At 37.7% G+C, this 15,143-nt stretch overlaps 1 protein-coding gene across 1 annotated transcript in view; it reads right to left on the bottom strand.

The window, feature by feature from the left end:
* The window catches only part of LOC123522586 (complement factor H-related protein 4-like), a 128,887-nt gene that overhangs the window by 9,320 nt on the left and 104,424 nt on the right, over positions 1–15,143 (bottom strand). Inside the window, exons 14-15 of the mRNA XM_045298172.1 lie at positions 11,009–11,206; positions 6,466–6,642 (exon numbers count right to left, since the gene is read on the bottom strand). Of these exons, the coding sequence (XP_045154107.1) occupies positions 6,466–6,642; positions 11,009–11,206 (375 nt within the window). The remainder of the gene's footprint in view (positions 1–6,465; positions 6,643–11,008; positions 11,207–15,143) is intronic.

Genomic DNA, 15,143 nt, shown 5'->3' with positions numbered 1-15,143 from the left:
GTTTTCAAGGATTTTATTCTATCTGCAATCAGTTCTCATGAAAGCAGGAGTGAAGAAATCAATCGACACAGCGCCTTGGTAAAATCTGCTACACAAGATCTCTGTAAAGTGATAAAGATGTCATTTTAACGACTAAGGTGCACCTGACTCAAGCTGTGGTTTTCTCAGTCACTTCCTGTGCATATGAAAGCTGAACAAGGATTATGGTGTGGGTGAATAACGGTGAGAGATTAATGGAATTCCAAAGAAATAACTATCTGTCTTGAAGGAAGTACAGCTCGAGTACTCCCTGGAAGCAGAAATACCGAGACTTCATCTCACAGACTTTATATATTCTGTCATGAGGAATCAGTTCCTAGAGAAGGAAATCATGTTTGCTAAGGAAAAGGGTCATCAGAAAAGAAGGTTTTCCTCAATAAGATGAATTGAGACAGTGGCTGAAAGAATGGGCTAAAACCTAACAGATTTGAGGATGGCACATGACCAGGCACTGTCTTGTTCTATTGTGCACGGGTTGCTATGAGTAGGAACCACCTTGATAGTATGTAGAACAGCAACAAAAACAAAACTATGTTAACACACCAAGACTCAACTAATGATCTGTCTTACTATGGTGGTTGGAATGTTGCTTTGATGCAGGAATCCATGTCAATGGTATTTTACATACCAACAGGATGATGTGTAATGAGCAAGGTTTGGTGAAACTTCTTGACTAACTGTGGAACAGATCACCCGTTTCTCATATGTAAGCTCAGGTTGAAGCTGCAAAAATTAAAACAAATTCAGGAAAGTCAACATATGATGTTGAATATATTCCACCTGAATTTTAAGAACAGATTTGATGCCTTGAGCACAAATGACAGAAGAGCTGAAGAGCTGTGGGAGGACATGAAGAACATCATATAAAGAAAGCAAGTGGTGGTTAAAAAGACTAGGCCCACAGAACATTAAGTGGGATGTGTATGTCCTCTTCAGTAAATGGTGTTGGGAACATTGGACATCCACCTGCAGAAAAATGAACAAGACCCATACCTACCCCATGCACAAAACCAAACTCAAGGTGGATCAAAGACTTAAATGTAAAACCCAAAGCTATCAGGATGAGAAAATTGAGACAAGTCTAAGTGCTCTAGTGCAGGGAATGCATGGTCTATCAGAAATAACAAATGAAACACACTCCATGGAAGATCAAATAGACGAGTAGGACCGATTAAAAAATAAACACTTGAGTACATTGAAAGACTAAATTCCCATCAGCAGATGATTAGATAAGGAAATGCTGGTATATACACAAAATGGAATACTACCCATACCTAAAAAACAGTGATAAATCCATGAAACACCTCAAGACGTGGAGGGAACTGGAAGACATTATGCTGATTGAAATTAGACAATCACAAAATAACACATACTGTATGAGTCCACTGCTGTAGGAAAAACAACAAAAGGGACACAGGCTCCAGTCTATTGACTGGTGGGTCAGGCAGTCTGGTAGGGAGCCTGCCTGGTGCCAGCGAACAATACAATATCTGTGCTAGGTGACTTTCATCCTGATATTGAACACCTTAGGTGTCTATGTGGCTACATTAGGTTTATAGCCAGCAATTTCTTATCTCATACCTTTCAGTCTGGAAATAAAGGGGAAACATTGGTCATGTATTGCTAGCAATATACTTGCAGATTATTTATTATAATACATCATTTTAGAGTTTTCCATTGCAAGCATGGTTATCCATTTGCTTAAGAGAGAATTGCATTCTATTCCACACCTGGAAGTGAATGAAATCTGATATCTGAGTGAAGAGACTAAGATAAGAACAAAGAGAATAATGAGAGTTCTTCATTGGTGGAAACCATCTCTGTGTCATGTGTCAAGAACCTAGTGTGACTTCAATCAAGAGCAGGAGGTAGATTGTGGATTAGTGAAGAACTCCTTTTTTCTTTCAAATAGTCTCTTGGGAAATACAGTCTAGTGACATCTTTCCCAGCCCTCTTTTCTCCCAGTTCTTCAGTAAAGAATGGAATTTGATTTTAAAAAAGAAAGAAAGAAAGAAACAAGAATGAAAACATCAAAGTTGATGTCAGAAGAAACTCTGAAACTTGCTTTTGACCATAGAAGAGTGATAACAAATGGAAGAAATGATGACGTAAAATAGCTAAAGAGAAAATTTCAAAGGGCATCTTGAGAAGGCAAAGCATTACAATAAAATGTGCAAATATCTTGAGCTAGAATGCCACATCGTCAGGGAACTTGGATATATGAAGAACAAGGCACCAGGATTAGAGAAAGGTTTATGAACAACCTGTGATCTGCAGATGACACCCCTTGCTGGCTGAAAGTGAAGAGGACTTATGGTGCTTGCTGATGAAGATCAAAGATTCCAGCCTTCGATATGAACTTAAACTCAATGCAAATAAGACAAACATTTTCATAATTGGACCAATAGGTAAAATCATGATAAATGGAAAAAAGGTTGAGGTTGTCAAAGTTCTCTTACTTAAACCCACAGTCAATGCTCACAGAAGCAGCAATCAAGAAATCAAATCATGTATTGCACTGGGCAAATTCGTTGCACAAGGTCTCGTTAAAGTGTTAAAGAACAAGGGTGTCATTAGTTTCTAAAATGTAAATCTTAGGCCACGGTTGCCATCCTATCACAAAATAAGATGATAATTTGTCCAAGAGAACAATGGAATATTTATTTAATAATTTAAGATCATATGAATTATATACTGTTCAATCACTGGAGTTTTAGGATATGCATTCCATACATTTGTTCTGTTCTTTTCATTTTTCAAGTATTATATTGTAATTCCAAGATTCCAACAATCACAAAAGGAGGCTGACGGTGTCATTACTCCACAGCCAGACTGCATCATTGCATAGTCAAATTCCTGAGAATTATGACCAAGCCCAGTTGGTACATAAGCCTAAGCATCATAGACAGTGTTACTCTCACTTAGCCCTTGGAGTTACTGCCAACCCGAACCAAGCTCACTGTCATTGAGTCAATGCCAACTCATAGCGTGCCCAAGCAGGGTAAAACCACCCCTGTGGGTTTCAGAGACTGTAATTCTTTTGGAGAATAAATAATAGCCTTCTCCCTCAAAGAGTAGATAGCAGCTTGCCCATAACCATTATGCCACCAACACTCCTTGCATACATTATTAAAGTGCAAAATAGATAGATTTTCACTCTTGTCGCAAATTAAATAGAAATGAGACAGTCAATAAGGTGTACTATTTTGTAGAGGAACCCAGTGTGCTGAAAATGTTTAATGGCCTAACTGCTCTAGTCCAAATGCTAGCAGTTCACATTCTCTGAGGGCTGCCCCAGCAGAAAGACCTGGTGATTTTCGTCCCCTCAAAATAGCTCTGGGACAGTCCTAGGGAGTGCGATCCCACTCTGACACACATTAGATAGCCCGAGTCAAAATCAGCTAGTTGGCAACTTGTTCTACTTTCAAGAACTTAGATTTGGAAATTGGAAGATGAGGGGTGAGATCATGTCCTTACATGATCGGACCTGCCATGCATGCCATCCTCATGAACAAATGGTACATTTCCACAAGACTAAAACCAGGTAGCACAGGAGGGTGATGACTGAAGAAGAAACAAAAATAGACAAAAGTCTAAATTCTGTCCATCACTTCCCCCAGGTCTCTGCTGTGAAGCACTTTCAGAGTGTTTTGCAAGAAGCGAGAAACCATTTCCTGAGTTGGCACTACCTAGATCCGTGTTTTAGAGACCACGGTAGCCACGAGTTCCTGGGCACATAACAGAGGTGGTCTGTGCTGAGAAAGAGCTCTTGAAATTAGTGTTTGGTTAAATACTCAGTTGGGAAAGCAGAGGCTGGGATTCCGTGAGGTGGGGCTGAGAAGTGCTCCTAAGCAGCAGTGAAGATGGAGGAATTATAAGACCGCACAAGTCTAGGAGTTAATATCTCATAAACAAAGAATATGTTCAGCCAGTCACCATACATGTAAGTCTCAGGAGTATTAACTTTTGAAATGTAGATATTGCCTGTTTATTGAACCAAGTACATGAATTTAAAATTAAGACATACAGATAAATATTTTTGCAAACCTTGTCTTAGCAGTAAGCTAATATTAATTATTATTAAGATTAATGTCTCTAAAGTGAACCAGACACATATGAGAACCATAGATATGTGATTGGATTAGGCTTTTAAGTAATTCAAGCCCCAATCTAAAAACCTCAGTTCTTATGACTTGGCCCTGCTTAATGTCCACTCTCATGAAGAAATCACGGAAGCTATGAATACTATAACAAAGTGTGGCTAAAAATTTAGATGGTGCCCAGCTTTCAGAAAGAATAGCTTCTGGGTCTAAAAGGCTTGTCTTCAAACAAGCAGCCATCTAAGAGCGACATAGCCATGCCCACGTGGAAGAAGCTCACCAGCCTGTGTGATCCAAGGGTTGTAAATAACAAAATCCATCAAAGGGAGGAATGGCATCAGAGCTTAAACTGTGAACACCCAGTTTGCAGAAGGCAACATCCATTTACAGCATCCCCACATTGATTCAGCCCCTCGCAAATCCCCTCTGACCGTATTCAAGTCATGTGAATAGTCTTGTTCAACAACAGAGAGCATGGCAAGTCGCTTAGGGTAGATGTTGTTAGGTTAAGATGTAATATCACTTGATTTCTATTTGACCAGTGGTGGGATTAATATCATTTAACTACTGGTTTGCTGCCCTAGTGACTACTTTAAAGTATAAAAATATGATATAACAAAAGGGAATTTATTATTTCATACAGTTGAATAGGAACAATAAAGAGGTACACAAAAGTAGATTATGCTATAAGTAAGAGTTTTAAAATATTAACAAAAATATTAAGTAATATCTAACCCCAAATAAAAACTGTTATGATATTTCCATATTGCTTCTTGATTCACATCTTCACTTTCAATATGCTTCACTTTTTTTCCAAGTATCGTCGGCTGTGTGGTTTATCCTTAGCCAGTTTTTTCACTAATGGGATCTCATTCCTTTACGGGTAGTCCAATTAGACAATAACCATTGTGCTTGAAATGTTTGAAGCCAGTGAATTCTCTCTGAACCTATTATATTCATCTGTCCACTGCTGCTGCACTTCCAGCAATTGTTCTGACAGTACTTTTAGTTCTTTGAACACTTTCTGTAACTGAATCATTCCTTCATAATGTCTCACGGGAACTGGGGACCTAACACAAAGCTGAAACAAAGGACAGCCTGTCATCCTCTGGTTGTTTGACACTTTTCCTCTTTAGATGAAATGTTTCTTCACTGAGGTAACAAACACAAAGGACTGAAAATGAAGTACTTCATATAAGTACAGTGAGTTTTAAGAAATTAATAATTAAATATGGCCCATAGACCAAATGAACACTACTATGAGAGCTTAGAATAAGCAATTGCACAGATGTACATTAAAAAAGAGTTAGCAAGGTAAATTTGTGATCCTACAGTGGGGTCTGTCCAGCCATCCACCTGAGAGAGAACCCTGATTCACATGCCGCCTCAACAACAGGTTCAGTGGACTCAACAACAAATGAGGTATTGATTCTGCTGAACCAGTGCTACTGGCTGAATCCCCACCACCGCTTTGGACCCATTTTAGAATTGTTTCAAGCGAAGGGGAAGGATAAGAGCGTCAAATCTCTAATTAATCCCCTCCGACCATAAACCAGGGGTGGGAATAGCCTTACGACCCTGCACAGTGCACCGACAGCGGATTAAGAGTCAACACCGATCATTTCATCCCCGTTTGACTCATTTTAAATTCATTGTTTTTAATATTTTCTGCTTTCTTTTTATTGAGGTTTTTCTCCGTTTTACTTTGTTACTGTAGATTTTTAAAAATAGGTTTTTTTTTTTACATTTTTTGTGTATTAAATCTAGGATAGGTAAATTTATAGAGACAGTATCTGGATTAATGGTTTCTTGGGCAGATGGCAGGGGAATTTTGGGGGAAATGGGATCTAATATTGATGAATACAAGAAAGAAGAAAATGTTCTATAATTGATCGTGGTGATGCTTATACAGCTATTTTAACATGACTGAACTATTGAATTATATGCCAATTAAAACAGTAAAAATAATTAATTAATAACAGATTTAATTTTACTCTTGTACTTTAGTTTTATAATAATTTATTGTCAAATGACTTGATAATGAAATATAAACGTTAAACTAGTATTGCTTTAGTAGAAAGGTTCTATCTTCAGAGCTTTTCTCTTTATTTTTGTCTAATATTTCTACCTTCTTCCAACATTTTATTTTGCATAGGTAGGCAAACTGCATACTTGGTACATCCCCTCAGACATAGTTAGAACTAAAATATAAATGCAAAACAAAAGGAATGAAAGCAGGTGGCAAACCTATATCTACTGTGACAATAGTTTCTTTTTTTAAATGATAAAACATAGCGTGGTCTGAGAGAAGTGTGGGTTTACTTACTGTTGGGACTGCACTGGGGAGGAGAGGACCAGCCATCCTCTGTACATGAGATGGTGCCGCCATTATTTGGTAGGTTGTAGCCAGCATCACAGTCTATTTTCACAGTATCGCCTTCCATGTGCGTTTGTCCTGAAGACGCAGAATGGCCATTTTCCACAGAAGGAAAGAAACATAACCCTAAGGGAACAACAACAACAAAATTGTTTTAAAGGGCGGAGTGTTAAAAAATGGGAAACTGATGTTTCACTTTACGTTATTTTGAAAAGAAAAGGAAAATATTAAAACTTAAATAATTAAAAAAAATAATTTTGCTTATAGCCCTTGAGGCCAGCTGATCTCAAAGTTGTGTTTCAAGTATACCAGCTGAAAGAAAGATGAGTCTGTCTTGCTCCTGTGAAGGTTTATAACTTTAGAAACCCATATAGGGTTGCCATGAGTCGGAATGAACTTAGTTGTAATGGGTTTCAATGGGACCATGTATCTGAGGAGCCCTGCTGGTGATGTGATTTAATTGTTGGAGTACTGTTCTCGAAGTTGGCAGTTCAAATACACCAGCTTCTGTCTGGGATGTGTGTATATGCACCCATAAATATTTGCAGTTTTGAAGCCCTTGTAGGGATTGCCATGAGTTCGAATCTACCAGATGGCAGTGGATTTTCTTTTTGGTGTATTTTATGATGTATGTACACATATTGAAATACATATGTGGCTTTAGATAGTTAGTTCCCAATTTAGGACATGGTTGATTTATTACAAATCACAGTTATGACTATTTTTTGGGATACATCTGATTTTTAATAATATGCACTATTATCAATGTTATAGCATATTATTGTTGATGTTATCATTCTCAGATGATCACTCACAGATGTTCAATGTTATGGTTTACTGTTCATAACTTGTACAGTGATGTATTAGGATATATTCTGAAGAGAAAAAACATACTGAAGGAAAAAATAATGATGAAGAGTTGCAAAGGAGTTGTCTAGAATTTTACAGTGAAAGGATTAAAGACTTTTTCTAAACTCAATCAGGGACTTCTGCTGCTTGGGCATGAACTCACATGCTAAAAATTTTGCAAATGTCAACATGCAGATTCAGGAAGCCGTGATATTTTACCAAAAAGTGTGGGGAAAAGGGAAGGGCACCATACACACAACTCTTGCTTTTTTCCACACCAGGAACTCTATCCTCATTACCGGAGATCATCCAGATTACTGAGAATATTCCACAAAAAAAAAATTTTTATTACAACTGAGAAAAATGTAAACAATGTTCAATATTTCTTCATTGTTGGAGTAAATTTTTAACATTTGTGTGTCTCTCTGTATGTTTGGAAATATATTTATAAGATTATATGTAATGTTTCTAATACCAAAAGACAAATAAATATTAAATGTATAAAGATATTCATAATAAAAGGCAATAATACTAATAGTAAAACATTCAATTTCCTTCTGAACCAATTTATGAAAGTCATTGGAAGGAAAGTCTGTTGTGAGTTGGGCACTACCTGTATGTTGTTGTTGCTGTTGTTGTTAAGTGCCATTGAGGGAGCTCCAACTCGTCGTGCACAACAGAAGGAAACGCTGCCAGGCTGCGCCATCCTCACAGTCATGGCCATGCTTGAGGCCAATGTTGCAACCACTGCGACAGTGCATCTCCTTGAGAATCTCTCTTTTTCACTGCCCCTTTATCTTCTTTTGATGCTTCCTGCATCCATCAATATTTTGCCCATAGACTCTTTTAATATTAAAATTTCAGGACTGAATTAATTTTGAGTTCTTCCAGTTTAAGAGATATAGAGCGTGTTCTTCATTTCTGGCTTTCTAACTCTAGGTCTTTGCACATTTCATTGTAATATTTGACTTTTTCTGCTCAAGATGCCCTTTAAAATTTTCTATTCAGGTCTTTGTTTTCACCTTTCTTCCACTTGCTTTAGCTACTCTAGATTAAGAGAAAATTTCAGTCTCTTCTGACATCCATGTTGATTGATCTTCCTTTTCTATCTTTGTAATGATCTTTTGCTTTCTTCGTGAATAATGCTTTTGATGTCCTCCCACAGCTTATAAGGTCTTCTTGCAGTATTGTTTATTGCATCATATCTATTTCTGAGATGTCCTCAAAACTTGAATGGGATATACTCTAGGTCAGTGGTTCTCAACCTTCCTAATGCTGTGGTGTTGTGGCAGTTCCTTATGTTGTGGTGACCCCCCCAAGCATAAAATCATTTCCAATGCTACTTCATAACTGTAATTTTGCTACTGTTATGAATCTGGCGACCCCTGTGAAAGGGTCATTCGACCCCCTCAGGGGTCACGACCCACATGTTGAGAACCACTGCTCTGGGTCATATTTTGGTTTTCATGGACTTGTTTTCCTTTTCTTCAATTTCAACCTAAATTTACATTTGAGCACTTGATGTCTGTTCCACAGTGGACCCCATACCTGGTATTAGATGCTGATATTGAGCATCTCCATCCCTTCTTCTCACTGGTCAGTTAGATTTTTGTGCATTCTTCTAGAGAAGTCCACATATAGCAAACTTTTGTGTTGCTGAAAAAGGTATTCACGATGAAGAAATCACAGTTCCTGTAAAACTACCACTGGATGTCATGTTTGTCTCTATCACCATGACCAGAGTTTCCAACTATTGTTGCCTCCTCTTTATTTCCAACTTTTATACTCCCATTGCCAATAATTATCAATGCATCATGATTGCATATTTGATCAAGTTCCATCTGCAGACGTTAGTAGAATTCTTCAATTTCTTCATCACTAGCTTTTGTGGTTGGTGCATAAATTAGATTAATAATAGTGCTGTTAGTATTTTCTTGTATGTGGATAGATATTATCCTGTCACATAGAGATTTTACTTCAACATAGATCTTGAAATAACCTTTTTGACAATGACTATAATGCCATTCCCCTTGATTGTGTCACTCACAGCATAGGAAACCATATGATTTTGTGATTCAACGTGAACAACACCAGTCCATTTCAGCTCCTTAATGCCCAGCATATCTATCTTTATGCATTCCATTTAATTTTCAGTGACTTCCAAGTATTTGCATAGAAATTAATATTCATGCTGCTTTGCTATATTTTATAGAAATATTTTGTTGATAAAGCATTCTTATATGGAAAACAACAAATCAATATGTACATTTCTTACATAATTATTCTAAATGTCTCTTGTAAGTGAAGTAAAACTATTATTAACTCTTGCATACTCATATTGTGCTTCCCATTCTTTTTTCTATGTCATCAATTGAGTATTCAACAAAAGATTAAGACAGATTCAATTTTGAGTACTTGGGGAAAAGAATACATTTTGCATGCTCCTCGCAATTAACTTTTAAGACAGACTGTGGGGTGAAGTACCTTTTAAGGAGAAATATTTTTATGTTGCTTCCAGACAAATGTTAGGGCAGAAACATGAATACTCATATATATTCAGTGAAGCTGGGTTTATATAAAAAAGAACGTGGCATCACAATTGCAGCAACACTTATTAACAGCCTGTGGTGACACAACCCTGCTTGCTGAAAGTGAGGAGGACGTGAAGCACTTGCTGATCAAGGATTGTAGCCTTCAGTATGGATTATGACTCAGTGTAAAGAAGATCCACTTCCTCACAGCTGGCCTAATAGGTAACATCCTGATGAACGGAGAAAAGGTAGAAATTATCAAGTATTTTGTCTTGCTTAAAACCACAATCAATGCTCATGGAAGCAGTCTTTAAGAGATCAAAAGGCCTGTTGCATGAGGTAAAATGTGGCACAAGTACTCTTCAGAATATTGAAAATCAAGGATGCTAGTTTGAGGACACAGGTGCAGCCGGGCCAAGCCTTGGTATTTTCTATTGTCTCATATACATGTGAAAGTTGGTCGCTGAATAGAGAAGACTAAAGAAGAAAAATGTGTTTAAATTGTGCTGGTGAATAATATTGAAAATACTATGGACTGCCAAAAGGACTAACAGATCGGCTTGGATGTGAGGCTAGAGAGACTTCATCTCACACACTTTGGGCATGTTGTCCTGAGAGTCCAGACCCTGGGGAAGGACATCCTGCTTGGCAAAGCGGAGGAGCAGTGAAAAACAGGAAGGCCCTCAGGAGATGGACTGACACTGTGGCTGCGACAAGCACAGGAACATTTGTGGGGATGGCGCAGGACTGGGCCGTGATTTTTTTCTGTTATGCATAAGGTCAGTATGCATGTGGGCCTGAATCAACTAGATGGTATCTAACAGCAGTAAATTTAAAGTGTCAATATACAGAACATGATAGATAATAAAAGCAAGTGCATGTAATTTACTTTTGATTCTGTTTTCATAAAAAAGAACTTCACAGACGAAGGAACTACATTTGGGAACTTTGCCAGGTTTTCTAGTCCCTAACCCAAAGAATGCCTGTCAAGACCCTGTGGGCTAGTCCAGTGTTGTTGCTGCTGTCTACTTGGTGGAAACTCATATTAACCTGGATTGTCTCGTGCAGTCACTGAATGATTCAGCCAGGCAATGGTCAGGACATTTACTTACTGAAGCACTTAGGCGTTGGCAACCATCCATTCGCAGTGCAGGTAATTGGAGACCAAAAGGATCTTGTAGGAGACACAAAGCTGTATTTGCAGGAGTAATATAAGACTTTTCCCACAGGAGCACTTGGAAAGTCTGGTGTATATTTGTTTTCATCATATACTATTCCATGCTTTACATTTGGAAAATCACAAAACTCCACTGTAGAAAATATAACAAAAGTGAGGAATTAAATAATTTCCTATATTAGTGAATAATTGTGTCATATTTTATTTATTCATTAGTGATTTTTCTTTTATTTAGATTAAATACTTCCACTGTACTAATTAATCAGGAAAAGAATGAGCTCTAATTAAGAGATGAGTAATTTAAGAGTACATTGCCAAGGAATACTGGAAATTCTACTTACCTAATTGTAATTTCAGTATAGTACTGCTTTTAAAGAATTACTCTTCTCCCCACTTGAAAAACAAACAAACAAACAAACAAACAAACAAACAAACAAACACAGTGCTTGCAGAAGTTCTGGCACAAAACAATTACCAAGGGGAATTTTCCTTTTATTTTCATATTACACGGTGGTAATGTTCACTGCTGCACAATATTTGAAACTAATTAATTCCTATGGCATTTGACCTTGTACAAACGGAAGCAGTTTATTGAACTGTTTACAGTTAGAGACCAGATAGCTTTGCACAGGAGAGTGACAGCACAGACTCCAGTGGGCACTGGCAGGGTTTACTCCCAGGAGCCTTTTCAAACAGCTCTAGGCTCCAATCAAATGACAGTTCTTGATTTCCACACGTTACTGCCTGCTGCTTTCTTACACCCAGAATAACTTTTCTCCCAATCCTCCAAGTAGCTCCATTTTACTCATCAGTCCAAACTCATTCTACAATATTTATCAAATATTCACCGTACTGATCAGTCAAGGTGCAAGCTATAAATGTCAATTTTCTTTTTTATCCAAGAACCCACTCAAGGGCAGAAAGGATTTTGTGTTGCTTCTCAGTTTTCATAGAATGCTCTGAGTAAAAGTCTATCTCTAGCCTTGAATTGATCTCCTTGGTTACAAGTCTGATTTCCTCCTGGAACAGCATAGGCTGCAGTGAGACATGGTTGGAGGTTTCTTCTCTTTTACACTCTCTTTGCTGTTGCATGAAGCATAAGATATTGTTTGACCAATATTTTGTTTCTGAAAACATGTAGAGTTGTACCCCAAAATATTATCGTAGTGGCTTGTGTTTGTCTTAGAGGCAGTCTCACCTAAGTGCAGTGAAAACTTAAGGGCAATTTAATGCCTAGCTAACTTATGGAAAGAAATTTTCTGAAGAGGCCAGTTTGCAGCTTGAATATAACTTTCTGGGTTAGTGGTAGCCAAGTTGCTACATATTTTTCTTCTTCACTTTAATGTTTATCTTCTTTGTCCCACCCTCCAGCCCCATTTAGAATTCCCTTTATAATAATGTCTCTAGCAGATGTCTATACCATATAATCCACACCAAAAGTGTAGGGGGAAAGAAACATAATACACCTGTAAATATAGTTTTTAAGTGAGTGTTCTGTGAAGACAGCCCTCACTGTATGATATAAAGGGAAAATTCATAAAGCCTTTGAGCCAAACTGACTAGTTGAATTAACATTGTTCTTCTCCTTCCCTGTCTGCCTGGGAATCCAGGTGGGCTTGGTTGCTGAGTCATGTGCTAATGAGCTCTGTCCACTGCTGGCCCAGCCAATTCGACACAAAACTTTAACTCTCAGAAAGCCACGCAAACTAAAAACAAAACAGAGCAAATCATCACACAGCTTTCTTTTGTAAAAAGTGGGTCCAAGAAATATTTCTTCCCAACAAGAGTGTAATAAAGAAAATTGTTTAAAAGGGTTTGGGATCGGACTTATCTAAAAATTTCCAAGCAACTTCAAGGAATTTTATTTGACAAGCTATCTCTGGGAAGTGAGATTCTGGTACCAATGTAACTTTCATACATTTCTGGTTAAAACAACTGCTATTTGATATTTTATGATTCCACTTGAAGAACAGGTGAGTATGACTATATTTCATGAGTTCCTGAAATCAACTACTATGCATTTCTATAATCAGTAGCTATGCAATAGAAATCTTCCCCACCACTAACTCATCCCCATTGTGATAGTTTTAAAAATTGATCTATAATTAACATTGATCTATAATTATCATACAATTCAATGGTTCAATCAGGTCAAGAAGGACTGTGCATTCATCCTCAGAATCAACTTAGCATCTCCCCTCCCCCTTCTTTTTACATATTGAAGTCGATGGTCATTTCTCCCACTCTCTACCTCCATGTCCCCAGGTAATTATAAATAACATTATTATCTTTATATTTCCATCAATCATAGTTACTATAAGTGGATAAGTATACAAGATTAGGTCAGACACCAAACAAGAGTCCATTAGCAATGGCCATATAAAACCAGTAGAGACCTCAATCTACCAGAAAGCAGAGAATATGAAAAGTTTAGAATACATTTTCATTGGTCTCATAAGGAGATCCTATTATAAGGCATTGCATTCTTGCCTCCCTACAGTCGCTAACATCCCCTTTACAATGCTTGATGATTTGGGGGTTATTGTCATTTCAAGCCAATGTGTATTGGGGAGTCATTTGAGACTCATCCCTTATAGTGGCCTTGTAAATGGGTTTTGACCTACCTCGATCTTGCATTGTTTTCTGTGATTTAGATATTTAGAATTGGGCCACTGGTATCATTCCCTTTTCTGGGTATGGATCTTATTAATAGTTATCTTTGGATGCTGACAATGTTTCAAATTTATGCATAAGGCTTTCACATGCAAGAAACATTTTTCTGAAGATCAGCTGACATCAGTGTACTTTGTACAGTACATCGACAGGGAGCTGCCAGAGGGTCAGTCCAGATTCAGAAGAGGATCTGGAGCAAAGGATATCATTGCTGACATTAGAAGGATCTTGGCTGAAAGCAGAAATTACCAGAAAGGTGTTTACTTGTGTTTTATTGACGATGCTAAAGCATCCGACTATGCTAAGTCATGACAAATGGAGAGTAGGTTGAAATTGTCAAGGATTTTGTCCTGCTTTGATTGACAGTGATTGCTCACCGGAGCAGCAGTTAAAAGATCAAAAGATGCATTGCACTATGCACCTATATACTCGAGTATAAGCCTATCCGAAATTTTCAAACTAAAATTTTGAAAATTTTAGTTTGAAAATTTCAAACTAAATTAATTTAAAAATTTCGGGTTGGCTTATACTTGAGTATATATAGTAAGTCTGCTCCACAATATCCCTTCAGTAGGTTGAAAAGCTAAGAAATTACTTTGAGGAATAAGTTGCACTTGGCCCAAGCCATAGTATTTTCAATCATCTTAAATGCATGTGAAATCTCAAATGCATAAAAAAACCAAAGGGGGAGGGGAACAAAGAATCAATGCCTTTGAATTTATGGTGCTGAAAAGGCTATTGAAAGTACCATGGGTTGCCAAAAGAACAAACATATGTTTTGGAATAAATACAACCAGAAACACCCTTAGAGGAAAGGATGACAAGACTTTGTCTTACACACTTTGGACGTGGTGTCCAGAGGCATCTGTCCCTTAATAATGAGGAATCGTGCTTGGTAGAGGAGCACTGAAAAGAGGAAGACCCTCAACACAACAGATTGACACAGTAGCTACCCCAATGGGCTTCAGCAAAGGAAAACTTGTGAGGCTGGCCCAGGACCGGGGAACGTTTAGTTCGGTTGTGCATGGAGTAGCTGTGGGCCGGGTCTGGTCCCATGGCATCTAACAACCTCTTTGGATTAACCAATCAAAATATGGGGTGATAATGTCTTTGTTTTTTGGCCTTTATCTGTCTTTGTTGGAACTTGTTAATTGCAGCCATCCATCCTCACTTATGAGACCAGTGTCTAATTGCAGTCGAATGTCCCAGTTTTCTTTTTCTGAGTAAATCATGTTTTAAAATTTTACCTTTTTATTGTGAACTGGCTGAAGGTTTACAGAAAAGATCAATTTTTCCATTCAGGAATACATACGCATTCTTTTTCATAGCATTCATTGCAAACCCCACAATGCTACCTCATTTATCCCATTCCTTCTTGTTTTCTGCTCTCATTTCTC

The sequence above is a fragment of the Echinops telfairi genome, unplaced genomic scaffold (assembly GCF_000313985.2).
Source record: "Echinops telfairi isolate 266 unplaced genomic scaffold, ASM31398v2 ScPeMD7_7424;HRSCAF=8462, whole genome shotgun sequence".
NCBI classification, from domain to species: domain Eukaryota; kingdom Metazoa; phylum Chordata; class Mammalia; order Afrosoricida; family Tenrecidae; genus Echinops; species Echinops telfairi.
This window is presented reverse-complemented; position numbering and strand designations above follow the sequence as displayed.